We start from the raw sequence: 13,805 nt of genomic DNA on the forward strand, positions 1-13,805 counted from the left end.
CTCTCTGGTCAAGTAGGAAAGCTCATATTATAATACATCCCTTATGCTAAATAAAGAAACCTACTTGTGAGTCTCTCTCTAGCTTTATTTTATTTTATTTTATTTTTACTTTTTTTTTTTATTTCAACATTTTTCTCCTTTATTGTTTTTTAATTGCGTGGGGTGTTTATTTTTTGCTATTTATTTATTTATTTTTAATTACATGGCTTGCGTATTTAGATTCTTAGATGGCGAATGGTTAGGACGTTATTTTAGATACATATGTTTAGGACGGTAAATAGAATTAGATCACAATCATTAATCAGTTCACTTTCGCATTATTAAAAGAAGCAAAAAAAATAATAATAATAAAGTGGCTGCTCTCCCTGTGTTGGACCTGAAGCTACACTGATCCGTACGCTTGCGATTACATTTAAAATCTCAAACAGGGATATTTTGGGATAATAAAAATGAGAAACATATCAGTGTTTTACTTATAAGGGTAAAAGTGTCATTTCATAGTATTTCTTAACAGTAATTAACAATAGGGGGTTTTAGTATAATTTGGTGAAACAGAGAGGGTGTTCTTATAATTGTGGCATTCTTCAAGGGGTAGCACGGTAAATTTTCCTAATAATAATAATAATGAAAAAATAGTTGAAAATTTAGATTCCACTCGCATTTGTATCCATTTAGGAATATCGTATTCAATTAGGGTTAAAAAAAAAAAATTCCTAGAAGACAATGTGGCTTCGACTGCTAGTCACAAAGAATGCTGAAATGATCGTTGTATCACTATGTAGAATAAAAATTCTATCATTATTGACGTTTTCACATATATTTCATTGGTGCCTTTGATTGAATGGGGCCACGTTGTCTTCTAAGAACCCTCTCTAAAAACAAATTTATCCAGTATTTTTTTGGTAGAATTTATCCAATTTTAGGGTACTTGCAGATCCGTTTGCCGCTATAGCTGCAGTCTGCACTCTTGTCCAAAGCCCAGTTTGCTTATTATGCCCACGTGCCGGTCCCGAGCCTTTTTGGTCAATCCACCAGTTAAACCGGATCAACCGAGTCTTTCTCTCCCAGGTTCAACCCAGAACCGGTCCAACGACTTTGATCGTTAGATAAGACGGCGTGACAGAAGATTGCTCCTCCAATTCCCCTATCATATCCAATTCCAACGGTTCAGATTTAGTTTTGGAGGGTGACTGGGGACTCATCTACGCCACCTGTTTGGGATTTAGAGTATAATCTTTACAGGAGATCTGAACTTCGAAATCGTCCCCTTAATACTCATTAAGGCCTGAAATAGGTCTCCTTCGTCGTTTACCCAATGTTCTCTTCTACAGGTCCTTTGTTTTCCATTTTTTCTTCTTAACTTATCAGTTCCAACCGCTACTCTGGGAACTCTGCTCCAACTCCAAGATCTCTAAGAAAACTCTCTGAGGTACGCTGCATAATACAGTATTTCTTATCTAGTAGATGATCGTTCCTTTGAATTGAGCGATTTGGTTTCTAGGGTTTCTTTCTTGAATCGTAATTCTTCTTTCGTTGGGTCTTCTAAGGAGCAGATTTCCGTTCTTTTCCATTAATTTCTCTTGCACATAATTTTTCCCCCCACGTTGGTGATTCTTTTTGGGAATAATTTAGGGGTTAGAATTGTAGGGTTCTTTCTCGGAATTTTTGGCTTTTCTGCCACCTTTGGTCTAATAGAGCATTTAGGGTTTGCAAGTTTCTGACGAGACTCTTACGAAATTAATTGCAGAGGAAGTTCATCGTAGTTGGCACTATCGATACAGAGACCAATTGGGTTGTTGATTTCTGGGTTTCTATTTTTTTATACAGGAAGTTTAGGAATTTCAGTTTTCTGAAATTTTTGCAAAGGAAAGGGACTTGGGTTTTTCGTTATTTTGTATATTTGCTTGATCCAGGGGGAATAGTTGTCTCTGGTGGCATATTTTTTTTCCTGTTCTCTTTTTATGGCATTGGAATGCCACGGGACTGGAAATTCGAAGGATTCTCCAGATCATATAGATAATAATCCTTGGGACGAGGAGGTTGCACCTACCCAGTTCGGATCCTCTATTCCTCGTGCTATATCAGGATTTGTTTTCAGAAAAGAAAGGCATGAATCTGTACTGCCGGAGCCCAGTTCTGAATTTCATCCCAAGAAGGGAATTACATCTTCTGGTAGTCAGAAACTTTCTCCATCAAATGACTCTGCTTCTAATGGACTTCGTAATATAACTGACCTTCCACCGGCCTTGTTATCCGAAATCCTCCACTGCCTTGATGCTAAAGAGCTGGGTATTGTTTCCTGTGTGTCGACATTCCTCTACCAGCTTGCGTGTAACCACTATGGTTGGAAGGAGTTATATTGTGAAAGATGGGGTCTGCCATTGGGTTCAGCTCGGCCAGGTTCAGAATTTCCAGATGAGAAATCTTGGAAGAAGCTTTTCGTAGAGAGAGAGTACAGGAGCAAGACCTTCATGGGCCGTTATAGTATTGATGTTCTCTATGGCCACACTGAAGCAGTTCGGGCGGTTTTCCTTCTAACACCGGCAAAGCTTATATTTACTGGAGGTTACGATTCCATTATTCGCATGTGGGACATGGAAGAAGGGTTGTCAATTGCATCTTCCCGTCCACTGGGATGCACTATCCGGGCGGTTGCAGCTGATACCAAACTTTTGGTGGCAGGGGGAACTGATGGCTTCCTCCAGTGTTGGAAAGCAGTGGCTGGGCTTCCTCATTTGTTTGACATTACGGGCGCCCAGAATCATAGTTCTGAGTTTCGGCTGTGGGAACATAAAGGGCCTGTAACTTGCCTTGCATTAGATCCCATGAGGATTTACAGTGGTTCATGGGACATGACTGTGCTTGTTTGGGACCGATCTCTCTTTAAGTGTGTAAAAATATTAATGCATGGTGATTGGGTTTGGAGCCTTGTTCCTCGTGGTTCCAATATAGCAAGCACGGCAGGCAGGGATGTTTACATGTGGGACATTGACAGTGGGGATCAGCTTACCATGATTGAAAATGTTCATACTGGTAACACTTGTGCCTTGGCACGTAGTTATATGGGGGATCTTCTGTTCACTGGAGGAGAGGATGGAGCAATACACATGTTTGAGATCAAAAGCCACAGCATGGTTACTAATGCTACTAAGGTTGCAACTTGGATCCCTCACTCTGGTTCTGTTCACTCCCTCACATTTGAGTTCCCCTGGCTCGTTTCGGCTTCAAGCGATGGAAAGCTTTCACTGATTGATGTGAGAAAGTTACTAAAGGCAAGCAAGCGCTCTTGGTCAAGAAACCCCAGCAAAGTTAACAGGTCGGCTGCTGTGAGTGTGGAGGCTCCACAGAGGATGCTACATGGTTTTGGGTGCAATCTGTTTTCAGTGGACATTGGTGCTGATCGCATTGTATGTGGTGGTGAGGAAGGTGTAGTTAGGATGTGGAACTTCTCGCAAGCCTTGGAAATTGAGCGGAGGGTTAGGGCATTAAGGGGCATCCGGCTAGAAAACCGGATGAGGCGGCGGAAGATCCAAACTGAAATGAACACCAAGGGTGGCCGGGCTGATCAATGTTCAGTTGCTGCCAAGAAGAACCAAATCAATGGCGATAGGAGTGTCTGGCATGCTAAGCGTGGGGTTAGTGGGAAGTTGAAAGCTTAGTATCTTTCAGGGTCATTGTTCCGTTATGGGCACTAATACTTCTTATTAGTGATGTAGCATGATAACACCTCTATGTTTCAAGCAGATATGGTTTTAGAGCTGTGTTTCATCCACAGCAATATTTGAGTTTCAAGTATGACTTTTTTATTAAAGTCTGATTGATGGATTCTTTCCATGATTTGCTGCCCTCTTGTCTACTATACAGAATGATACTTGGCCATTTCTCTATAGTGCTAAGAAGACCTGAAACCAATTTAAGTGTCACCTCAATCTGGAAGAATTACTTCTGTTTTTGTGAATTAACTGCTAATTGTTTTATTTCTCATTCTTCCATATTCTCCATGAAAGTGTCTAATAGGTGGATTTACTTGTCTTGCCTGTTGCCTGTGTTTGTGTGTGTGTGTGCGCGCGCTTTGGGAATGGAAATTAAGGGCAAATTGGTCTGTGAGCTTTGTTGTGAAGATGGCTTTCCATGCTTTTGTGTATCATATTTGATGGGAAAGGAATAAGCGCAGATGAACTTCTTTTTCCCATATCTTCAATCAAATTTGGAGCTCTATTGACTCTGAGATCAAAACTAGGGTCAAACTGTCTTCATGTTGTTGATTCAGATTATGCCGTCACATTGTTTCCTCTTATGGTCTTCAGTTTCAGCTCTGTGAGTAGATATTATTTTACTTTGTTTCTGGAGCTGTTTTCTTTTCCTTTTTCTCCTTTGGGGTGGCTTTTTATCTGAAAAAAGGTGTAGTTTTTTATTGGTATCTACTCTATCTTTCTCTTATGGTCTTCAGTTTCAGCTCTTGATAGGATGGGCTTTAACTCAGGCGGTTTCCTCTACTCGTAGTGTTCAGATTGTGTTAAGAGCTGTCACATTGTTTCCTCCTAGGATCTTTAGATTTGTCATTCTCGTAGTTTTCAGATTGTGCCAAGAATTGTCACATTGTTTCCTCCTAGGATCTTTAGATTTGTCGTTATTTAAGTGGCTTTTATTTTCCTTTGAAAAGCAATGTTTGGGGTGCCTTGTTGGGTTAGTCTTACTCCAAAATAAACATAATTCCAAGTTCGCCCTTTTCAACTCCACTCCCATACTCCCATCCCTGATTCCACTTTCATCTCTACTGTTTTGAATCCAGAGTCTAGATCCCAACCCACCATTAGCTCACCCACCCCACCGTGCGGGCTTCTCTGTAGTGCTACAGTGTAATGCAAATTCAAGGGTTGAGAGCCCTCAGATACGCAGTCCAAGGCATACCTGAGGTGCTTTCAGCCTTTGAAAACTAATGGCAAAACTGTCTGATTCTACTTGATTTTTAATTAAAAAAATAATCAATAGCATAGACTTGAAAGATAGACCCAATTCCAAATGTTCTATATGATGATATCAAGCGAAGTTACAATGACATTAAAAGGGATCGTTAAAAGATCCAAACTTGGCCAAATGGGTTTTTGGCCTCGTTCCATTCTTGACCCATTCAGAACGTGAACGTGTACAAAAAAGAAAAAAAACATTTTGTAGCTCCAGAATGTATTCTGAGGCTAGAATACATTCTAATAGTTTATACCAAACACAGCCTAAGGTAACATACATTGATGAGACACTCTTTTTTTTTTTTCAAGTTAAAAGCTAAACTCGGATGTTGTACTAGCATTGCTGAAGAGGGAAACTTAGATCCTAAACTGAAAATTTACATTTGTTTCCTAGTGCTAGTGTAAGTGGCAACTACCACAATTGATGAGGAAAGAACAATGGCATGGCTCCTTAACCCTTTCCCCAAAGTGGCAATACTTAACAAAAATGTGGAAAAAATATTTTAGCTTGCATATGTTTTTCTCATGGATATGTGGAAGGGTGGTCTAGAAATTTTGACCATTTTGAATGTTTGGAAGAATGATATGGATTTGTTACATATTAAATTTCAGATCGAGATTGTGGAACAAAAAATTTTACCCTCACTAAAGTAATTGTTAACAGTCTACTCACATGTCAGATGGTTTTTTCTCCTCTCTCCTGTTTTATGGTTTCATGTCATGGGATGTGTTCAGACGGGATTGATCACTAAACTATAGGGCCTTTTGTGTGAGGCTAACTAAACCATTCTTTTCTTATCTCATATTTTGTCGAATGATTGATATTTTGTTTCAGCAATGTACAGGACTTTTTTTTTTGGGGGGGGTGGTGGGGGAGACCATTCAAACTAACAAGTTGATGATAATTGAGCTTAATTTTGACCTTAGATGTGGGTCTAAACTCTCAACGACATTCCAAAACACAAAAAACAAAAAACATTCAAGTCTCTCACTCTCTCTCTCTCTCTCTCTCCCCTGCATTTTCTAAGGACCATTCCCGGTCTCTCTCTCTCTCTCTCTCTATATATATATATATGTGTGTGTGTGTGGTGTGTGTTTTCCTTTACATACTTGACATCAGGGGAGATATAGTGGAAGTTGAGAAGAGTAACGGACAGTGCAGCAAAGGATGAGCTACTTCCAGTTGAGTCAGGCAGGGAAGAGGAGGAAAAGGAGCTATGGAAAAGATTGTGGGTAGAATCAAAGAAGGTATGGATAGTAGCAGGACCTGCCATCTTGACCAGATTATCAATGTTTGGGGTGGTCATTATAGCTCAAGTGTTCATCGGCCACATTGGAAACACTGAATTGGCAGCCCTCACTGTTGTTTTCCATTTACTTGCCCGTTTCTCCATTGGAATACTGGTAACTGCACACCTCCTCCATTCCCAACTTATACATAGATAAGGTTGCCATTAGTACTTTGTATAATCTTGCAGATTATGGGAGCCCCATGACTCGAGAGAGGATCAGGTTTTCGTATGTCGTATGGGACTAATGCTGTGGATTAGACCGTAAAAGAGCCATTCTCGTACAAGATCCTGATCCATGCTCTCGTGACTCTTACTTCATATTATTATGGAGGAACAAACAATGGAAATAATGCTTCATTTGGTTTCTTTAATTTCCCTTATGATGTGATCATTTAGGTCCTACCTGATAACAGTTGTGCTCTTTGTTTCTTGTTTTTTAGTTTCCAAGAACAAAAAAGGAATAGAAATCCATTTGTTATCGTTGTCACGTGTACTGCTGAGTTGGGAATAACATTGAAAAACTCTAGAATCTTTGTTAAGTTTGTTTAGAATTCTTGATCCGTTTTGAAGATTGATCCACTCCGACATATTTTGGTGGCGATCCGAATGGAAAGTTTTCTGAGACCTATGATGAAAGCAGAGGGGTTGGGCCTATACGCCCCTACGGTATGGTTCGATCATATTGTCTACGACCCGTTGGGTCGACCCATAACTTGGAGTATATAATGTAGTAATGTTTTGTTAAGCATGGTTATTGTAATTTAAAGGTTTTTTCGAGCTAGGATTTCAGGGCGAGTTTTCTCCTCTTCTGCATAGTAAAACATCTTCTTCTTCACCCAAGGATGTATCACACCACATCAGTGTGTGAACCTCGTTAAATCTCTGTGTTGTGTGGATATGTCTTGATTTATTATTCGTATTTCTTGGTGTTTGCTATAACCACCCTGAATGTCTTTCTATACTAATTTTTTTTTTTTCAAGACATACATTGATTTGAAACCATTTCACAATATACAACCAATGGTTTGAATTTGTATTCATTTTCATTCTTCTCCATTAGTTATCTTTCTCATAAAACCTGCAGATGGGCATGTCCAGTGGACTAGAGACTCTATGTGGCCAAGCATATGGAGCAAAACAATATCACATGTTGGGTATACATCTGCAAAGATCATGGTTGGTTGAATCAGGATTCTTCCTACTCCTTATCCCTATTTTGTTCACTTATGGCTAACATCATTTCCCTTTGGTACATTCTCATAATCTTCTCCTATCCCTTCCTTTACACTCTCCAAATGTACCTTCAAACCCAAAGCAAGAACATGATCATTACATGGTTATCGGCTGTTACGCTAATCCTTCACGGTTTCTGCTCTTGGATCCCCATAGATAAGTTAGGGTTGGGCATCGCCGGCGTTATGATCTCAATGAATATCGCTAGTTGGGTACCGATAGTCGGTCAGTTAACCTTCATTTTCTACAGTGGTTGTCCGCAAACATGGACTGGATTCTCTATGCAAGCATTTTCTGAACTTATGGCCGGTTTTCAAATTATCAATTTCATCGGGTGTAATGCTTTGGTAAGTTTTTTTTAGATGAATGAAAAATATATCAAAACAAAAGAGCAAAGTACAACAACGAAGCCAATAAATACAAACCTAAAGGTCAAAGATGAGGACATAGTTGTTAATTTTTTTTTTTGTTGTTGTCTCTAACCTGTTTTAGCGTCCATATTAATTATCAACAGCTTGGAGATTTGGTACAACTCAGCATTGATTCTGTTCACTGGGAACACCAAAGATGGTGCAATTACAATTGATGCTCTCTCCATTTGGTAAGATACCATATGAAAGCTGCAATTTTGATTGATTTAATTTTATTCTTAACCATTTTAATTTCCTTAATTCATACTTATTTTGTAGTCTTAATATCAATGGTTGGGAGTTGATGCTTTCGTTTGGCTTCCTAGCGGCTGCGAGGTATATGGATTGTCATTGCTCTATTCCATCGCCTAAAACTTCATACCAAGCTTTAAAAATACATGGTTCCTATATGCCCATGGTAGGAATCTTTTCTACACTCTCACTTTGAATATTGCCACATGGACATACGATGGGGTTATATATTCTGACCATTGGTCATTGATCTAGATTATATATGTGCCAAATTTCATATTCTAATTCAATCAAATACCCTATCATGTATTATCACGCATCCCATGTATGTCCACGCATGTCCTACAGTACTCTGATCACTATTGTGCATACTTTTGTGCCCTTGATTTTTCAAAGCGCTGATTCGCTATGTGGCAAACTCCATCAAAGATTTACTTGTCCACAAAGTTTGAGCACCATGCCAAGTAAATAATTGTTGGCATCTATAATGCATTTGTAGAAAAGATTTCTACTATTTTTTAATTTTTTGGGTACGAAAAGATTCCCATCGTAATTTTCTTATATCAAAATGGGATATAATTTTTTTGTTTATACATGATGAACTCTCCAATGGGATTTTACTCACACACACTATGGGATAAAGGAAAATGATAGCGATGGGAGAAGAGAACACACTAAATACAATCTCGTACATACCCATGTGACAGGAGTAAATCCACTAACCTCTTAGTGCCTCCTCTTCGTGCAGAAATTGAAAGTTAGTGTGCACTAGATTCGCAAAGTAACAAGCTGGGTGATGAGCCTATAATATGTTTTAGCATCTATTTTTTCTTCCAAAGGGACCATAAGGGAACTAAGCTATTTAAATTCCTTCATGAAAATAGTGTAAGGGTCGCCAATGAGCTTGGGAGAAGAAGTGCCAAAGCCGCAAAATTCGCGATCAAAGTGGTTGTAGCAACTTCCCTAACAACTGGGGTTGTGCTATGGGCCTTAGTGATGGCCTTCAGACATAAAGTTTCTTACATATTTTCGGATAGTGTGGAGGTAGCTAATGCATTTTTGGACCTCTCCATCTTGTTGGCCTTTACACTTTTATTGAACAGCATCCAACCTGTTCTCTCAGGTGAGTTTCTTAACGTTCTTTCTTTTCATATTTCAGTTTCTTATAAATCTATCATCAAAGGAACACAACATAGACTAAATCAAAATTCACTTTTCAAATCATTATATAGCTGAAACTTTTTTTGTGCTAACGACGGGTACCCAGGCCTTCGGCTTGACTAGTTTTGCAGATCTACACTGACCCCACAATCGCATGGACCAAGTCATATCAGGGTTGAATGAGAATCATTCAACTTTCACTGAATGCAATAAAGATCACTAAACATCCCCAGTTTGAATGGCATAAGGTGTGCCTAGTGATAGTCGAACTTAGGATGTCTAAGTTTACAATTCGTATCAAGGTCGTTGCTCACCAACTGTGCTACCCTCTTGGGTTATATAGCTGAAACTTATCACATGAGTAGATATTTATATATACATCTTTACGAAATTTTATAAAATCATTTGCCAAAAACTTTTTTTGTTTAACTCATTACAAGTCAATCTTCAGTAGCCATCAGAAAAAATTACTTGGTCATATGTGTATGAGATCGGATCTTTAAATCATATATGTAATATATTTTATCAAGCAAGGGTTTCCTATGCTACTCAAGTGGAGAAAATCTCCTACGCCACACCAATCACAACATGAGAATGATTTAATAGGAGCCCAAATGATCAGAGAGGAAAGAATATCAGTATAAAACTCACATGGACACAATGTGAGACAAAGTGAAAAAACTCCCTATACTGCACACGTGGAAATCTTTTTCCCTATTTTATCATTACCTTTACAAATTTGAGTGTTAACGTTAACATTTTTCTCTCTTCGTTTTCCTAATTGCTTATTTACATCTTGGATAGGAGTGGCTGTCGGCGCTGGATGGCAAAGCATAGTAGCATATGTCAACATCATTTGCTACTATTGCAAAGGGCTTCCTCTTGGGCTGTTGCTTTATTATGTTGTCCATCTTGATGTGAAGGTATGCCCAAATAATCACCTTTCTTTTCAAGAAAAAAAAAATCTTTTCTTCTTCCCTTCACCTCCCCCAACTCCCCCCCCCCACCTCCCCAACCCCCACCCACCCACCCACCTCACTCACTCAAAAAAAAAAAAACTATTGTGATTCCTATGCCTATACACAATGGAAAGAAAAATGATCATTCCACCCTTTGTGAATGCAAAAAATTTCACTCACATTGATTTTCCTCGTGCACTATGATTGCCTCACACGTTGGTGCAAGGGTTAGTCAGTCTTTTAAGGAATCCCCTCCCATATTAAATATAGTAATTTTCAAAAATATCCTCTAATTGAAACAAAGGGAGCGTAAAGAAATTTAAAAATAATGAACATTAACCCACGGGGGTAGTGCAGTTGGTGAGCAACGAACTTGGGACGAGTCGTAAACTAGGACATTCTAAGTTCGACTCCCACTAGGCACACCTTGGGCCACGTATACATGGGTGTTTAATGCTCTTCACTACTTTCAGTGAAAGTTAAATAGTTTTCATTCAACACCGATATGACCCTGTTCATACAATTGTGGGGTCAGTATGGACCCGTGAGACTAATAGCCGTTGTTAGCAAAAAATAAAAATAAAAAAGAAATGAACATGAAAATATATGTGGTGTTGGGGCACATAATGATTTCTTATTGTCATTCAAGTTAATTGGTTATCTATGTATTATTACAGGGAATATGGATGGGAATGATCGGTGGCACGTTTATTCAAACTTTGGTGCTTGTTTCATTTACAGAACTGATTGGGACAAGCAGGTAAAGTAATTCTTGGTTAAAAAATAAAAAAGTAGAGAGAGAAAATCTTCATACGTTAAAAAAAATAAAAGAGTAGAGAGAGAATCTTACAACCAAAGTTGATCGACAGGTATCCATAGCAAAGGCAAGGGTGAGTAGGTGGGTCCTCCCATTTCCAGATGAGCAGGAGAACGATCCCTCAATTTAGTAAATTTTTTCTTAGAAAAAAATTAGCAAATTGATGCTAATTATATAAAAATAGTAATTGTTTTGTACTTCTTCGTAAATCTTCTTACACAGTTGCACCAAATCTAAGCTTACTTTCTTTCCCATGTTGTGGATCTATATATTTTATGAAGGTTTTGAAATTTCCACTGCTACAATTCAAAAAAAAAAGAAAAAAATCAATCTATTATGGTCTCCTGGTGAAATGATTTGTGCCATACCAACTTCTTATTTTAACCAATATTCCAATGATCACAAAGGAAGATTGAAGAATAAGTTAATGGAATTCAACAGTGAGATATCAATTCTAAAGAAAATTTAATATCGAGTTCTTCGATGGACATATGATGTTATGATTAGATTGTTAGAATAATGAGTCTTGTGATTAATTCTTACAAATATAACCAAATCAAAGGGTTTCTAAAGCGATAGGCACTCCTAACTTAATGCAATCGGATGTGGATCAGGTTTTTTAGAACTATTCTTGCACGATCTGATTCACTATATGGTTTTTCTTTGTGATGTATTGATCAAGATCCTACGAAAACTTGATCCACTCTTTATGCAATCAGCATTTGACTTAATCTCTTACAAAAGAAAACTTAATACTAACCCAAACATGCAGTGCAAATACTTACGAAATATCTTACTTATCGAATCTAAATTTTCTTCTGAATCCTCTGTCGTCACTAGGGAGATCTTGGCGAGGAGACCTTAGGATTAGTTGTTAAAACAAATAGGAGGGGAGGATTGACCTGTTCAGTATAATTTCGAAAAAAGACTATTGACAGCAAGTTTTCTTTGTCCCCCTTCAAAATGCTAGCAAGGTAGAGCTCAACAGAGGGTTCAAGAATAAGGTAGAGTCCTACCCTTAAGATTCAAATAAGAAAGGGTTCAAAACCTTTATGTATGCACCTCCATACAAGTGCTGCATACAAGTTTCGGCCAAGATGATTGGGAAAGATAAAACCAATTTGAACAACTCACATCACAGTAATCGTAGCGTGAAGGCCGTAAGTGGGGGTGGGGGGTGGGTTGGGCATAACTTAAGGTTACTAATTTCACATCTCTCTCTCTAGATATTGAAGTGGAAAAATTAAGTTATATAACTTTGAAAACCCTAGCTTTGTAGAAGAATTGTTTTGAGAAAATTACATGATGACACACAGGTTTTGCTATTACAGAACTACTCATTCATTGTTTCACTTAACTAAAAGGCAAAATGCACATTTTTTTTTTATTTGAGTTTACAAAAACCACCCAAATCAGTGATTTTCCCACAAGCCCCCCACCCTATCCCACCCGGTCCACCCCCTTTGTCCTTTCTCCCCAACTCGACAGCCCCGTTCCACCCTCTCATCGCCCTGCGCAGCACACACCCCCTGCCCATCACCGTCTGAACAGTCACCTCTCTTGCTGTAAAAAAGGGAAGTAGTCGAATTTGGCTTGAATTGAGAAAACAAGAGAAGTATAACTTTAAGATTTATGATCACAAATAAATTATTTTTTATGGGCAAAAAAACTTACACGTCAATGCGCAGCCAATGATATTTTCGTCCCCCTATGTTTTGGCGGAGACACTAAAGGGTAGCAGGTAGCGTTCTTTTTTTCATTTTTCTTGGAAAAGAGCAATCCCTAACTTAGAGGTCTTGTGTCAGTGCAGGAGCCAATGAGGAGGCAGATAAGGGTATAAAAGTAAAGTGATTTTTTTGTATTTCATAGGGGTAAGGGTGTAATTTTGTCACCATCTGTGTCTAATCGTAGGGGCCACATGACTAGGATTCTTTTGTCCATATTTAAAATAAAGGAAAATAAAAGCACAAAATGCAGTGTGATCTCCACACCTAGACATGGTAGAAGGCAAAATTGTAATCCCAACCCTAATATTTCTATTAATACTTCTAGTGATCCATGCATTGATTTAAGAGTTAAGAAATCCTTTCCCTTAAATAAAACATGATCAATGTGTAAGTTGTTATGTATATACCCTCTCACATCCCACCAACGAAGCATTCTCACCTGTTCCCTCATATTAAAAAATGGGGAAGCACTTCACCATTGTACGTAATGCATTGCCCTCAACCTGTGTGTATAGGAGTTAGTAGTCATGCGTAATGACACCAGAGTTAAGCTTCTTCCTTTCCCAATCAAGGAAGAAGAAGAAGAACAATATCAGTTATGGAGGAGTATCAGGGCAATTAGCGTCCCACTCGAACTCAACCTCTAGAGTCATCCTCATACTCAACAACCTCTCCTACATTGTAGGCATTTTCAGTGAGCACAAACTCTAGAGACTACCTCATGAGATAGCAGAGTTGGAATAGGATCCCACATGTGATCATAGAGTTTGTCTATAACTCAATAATTGTAATCTCTATATAAGAGCACCATTGTACACTCATTAATGTGAATGCCAATAGACTATTTCAACATGGTATCAGAGCCGCATAAAGCTCCACCGAGCACCTTCCTCATCCCCACGTTTTTCCTCCCTTTCTCTTACTACACCCCACTACCTCTCCAATAACCCAAGCCTCCCCATCTTACTCTCTTCTAGTATCAAAAAA

The 13,805-nt window shown here is 38.6% G+C and overlaps 1 protein-coding gene and 1 pseudogene across 1 annotated transcript; both read left to right on the forward strand.

Moving 5' to 3' along the window:
• The first annotated feature begins 1,265 nt into the window (after positions 1-1,265).
• Positions 1,266-3,834, forward strand: LOC122089898 (F-box/WD-40 repeat-containing protein At5g21040). The gene is made up of 2 exons (XM_042659660.1): positions 1,266-1,429; positions 1,748-3,834. Exon 2 carries the CDS (start codon positions 1,962-1,964, stop codon positions 3,657-3,659), a length of 1,698 nt encoding a protein of 565 aa, XP_042515594.1. The 5' UTR covers positions 1,266-1,429; positions 1,748-1,961; the 3' UTR covers positions 3,660-3,834.
• A 297-nt stretch (positions 3,835-4,131) lies between these two features.
• On the forward strand, positions 4,132-11,221 carry LOC122089792 (annotated as a pseudogene).
• The last annotated feature ends 2,584 nt before the right edge of the window (positions 11,222-13,805 follow it).

The sequence above is a fragment of the Macadamia integrifolia genome, chromosome 9 (assembly GCF_013358625.1).
Source record: "Macadamia integrifolia cultivar HAES 741 chromosome 9, SCU_Mint_v3, whole genome shotgun sequence".
Lineage (NCBI taxonomy): Eukaryota > Viridiplantae > Streptophyta > Magnoliopsida > Proteales > Proteaceae > Macadamia > Macadamia integrifolia.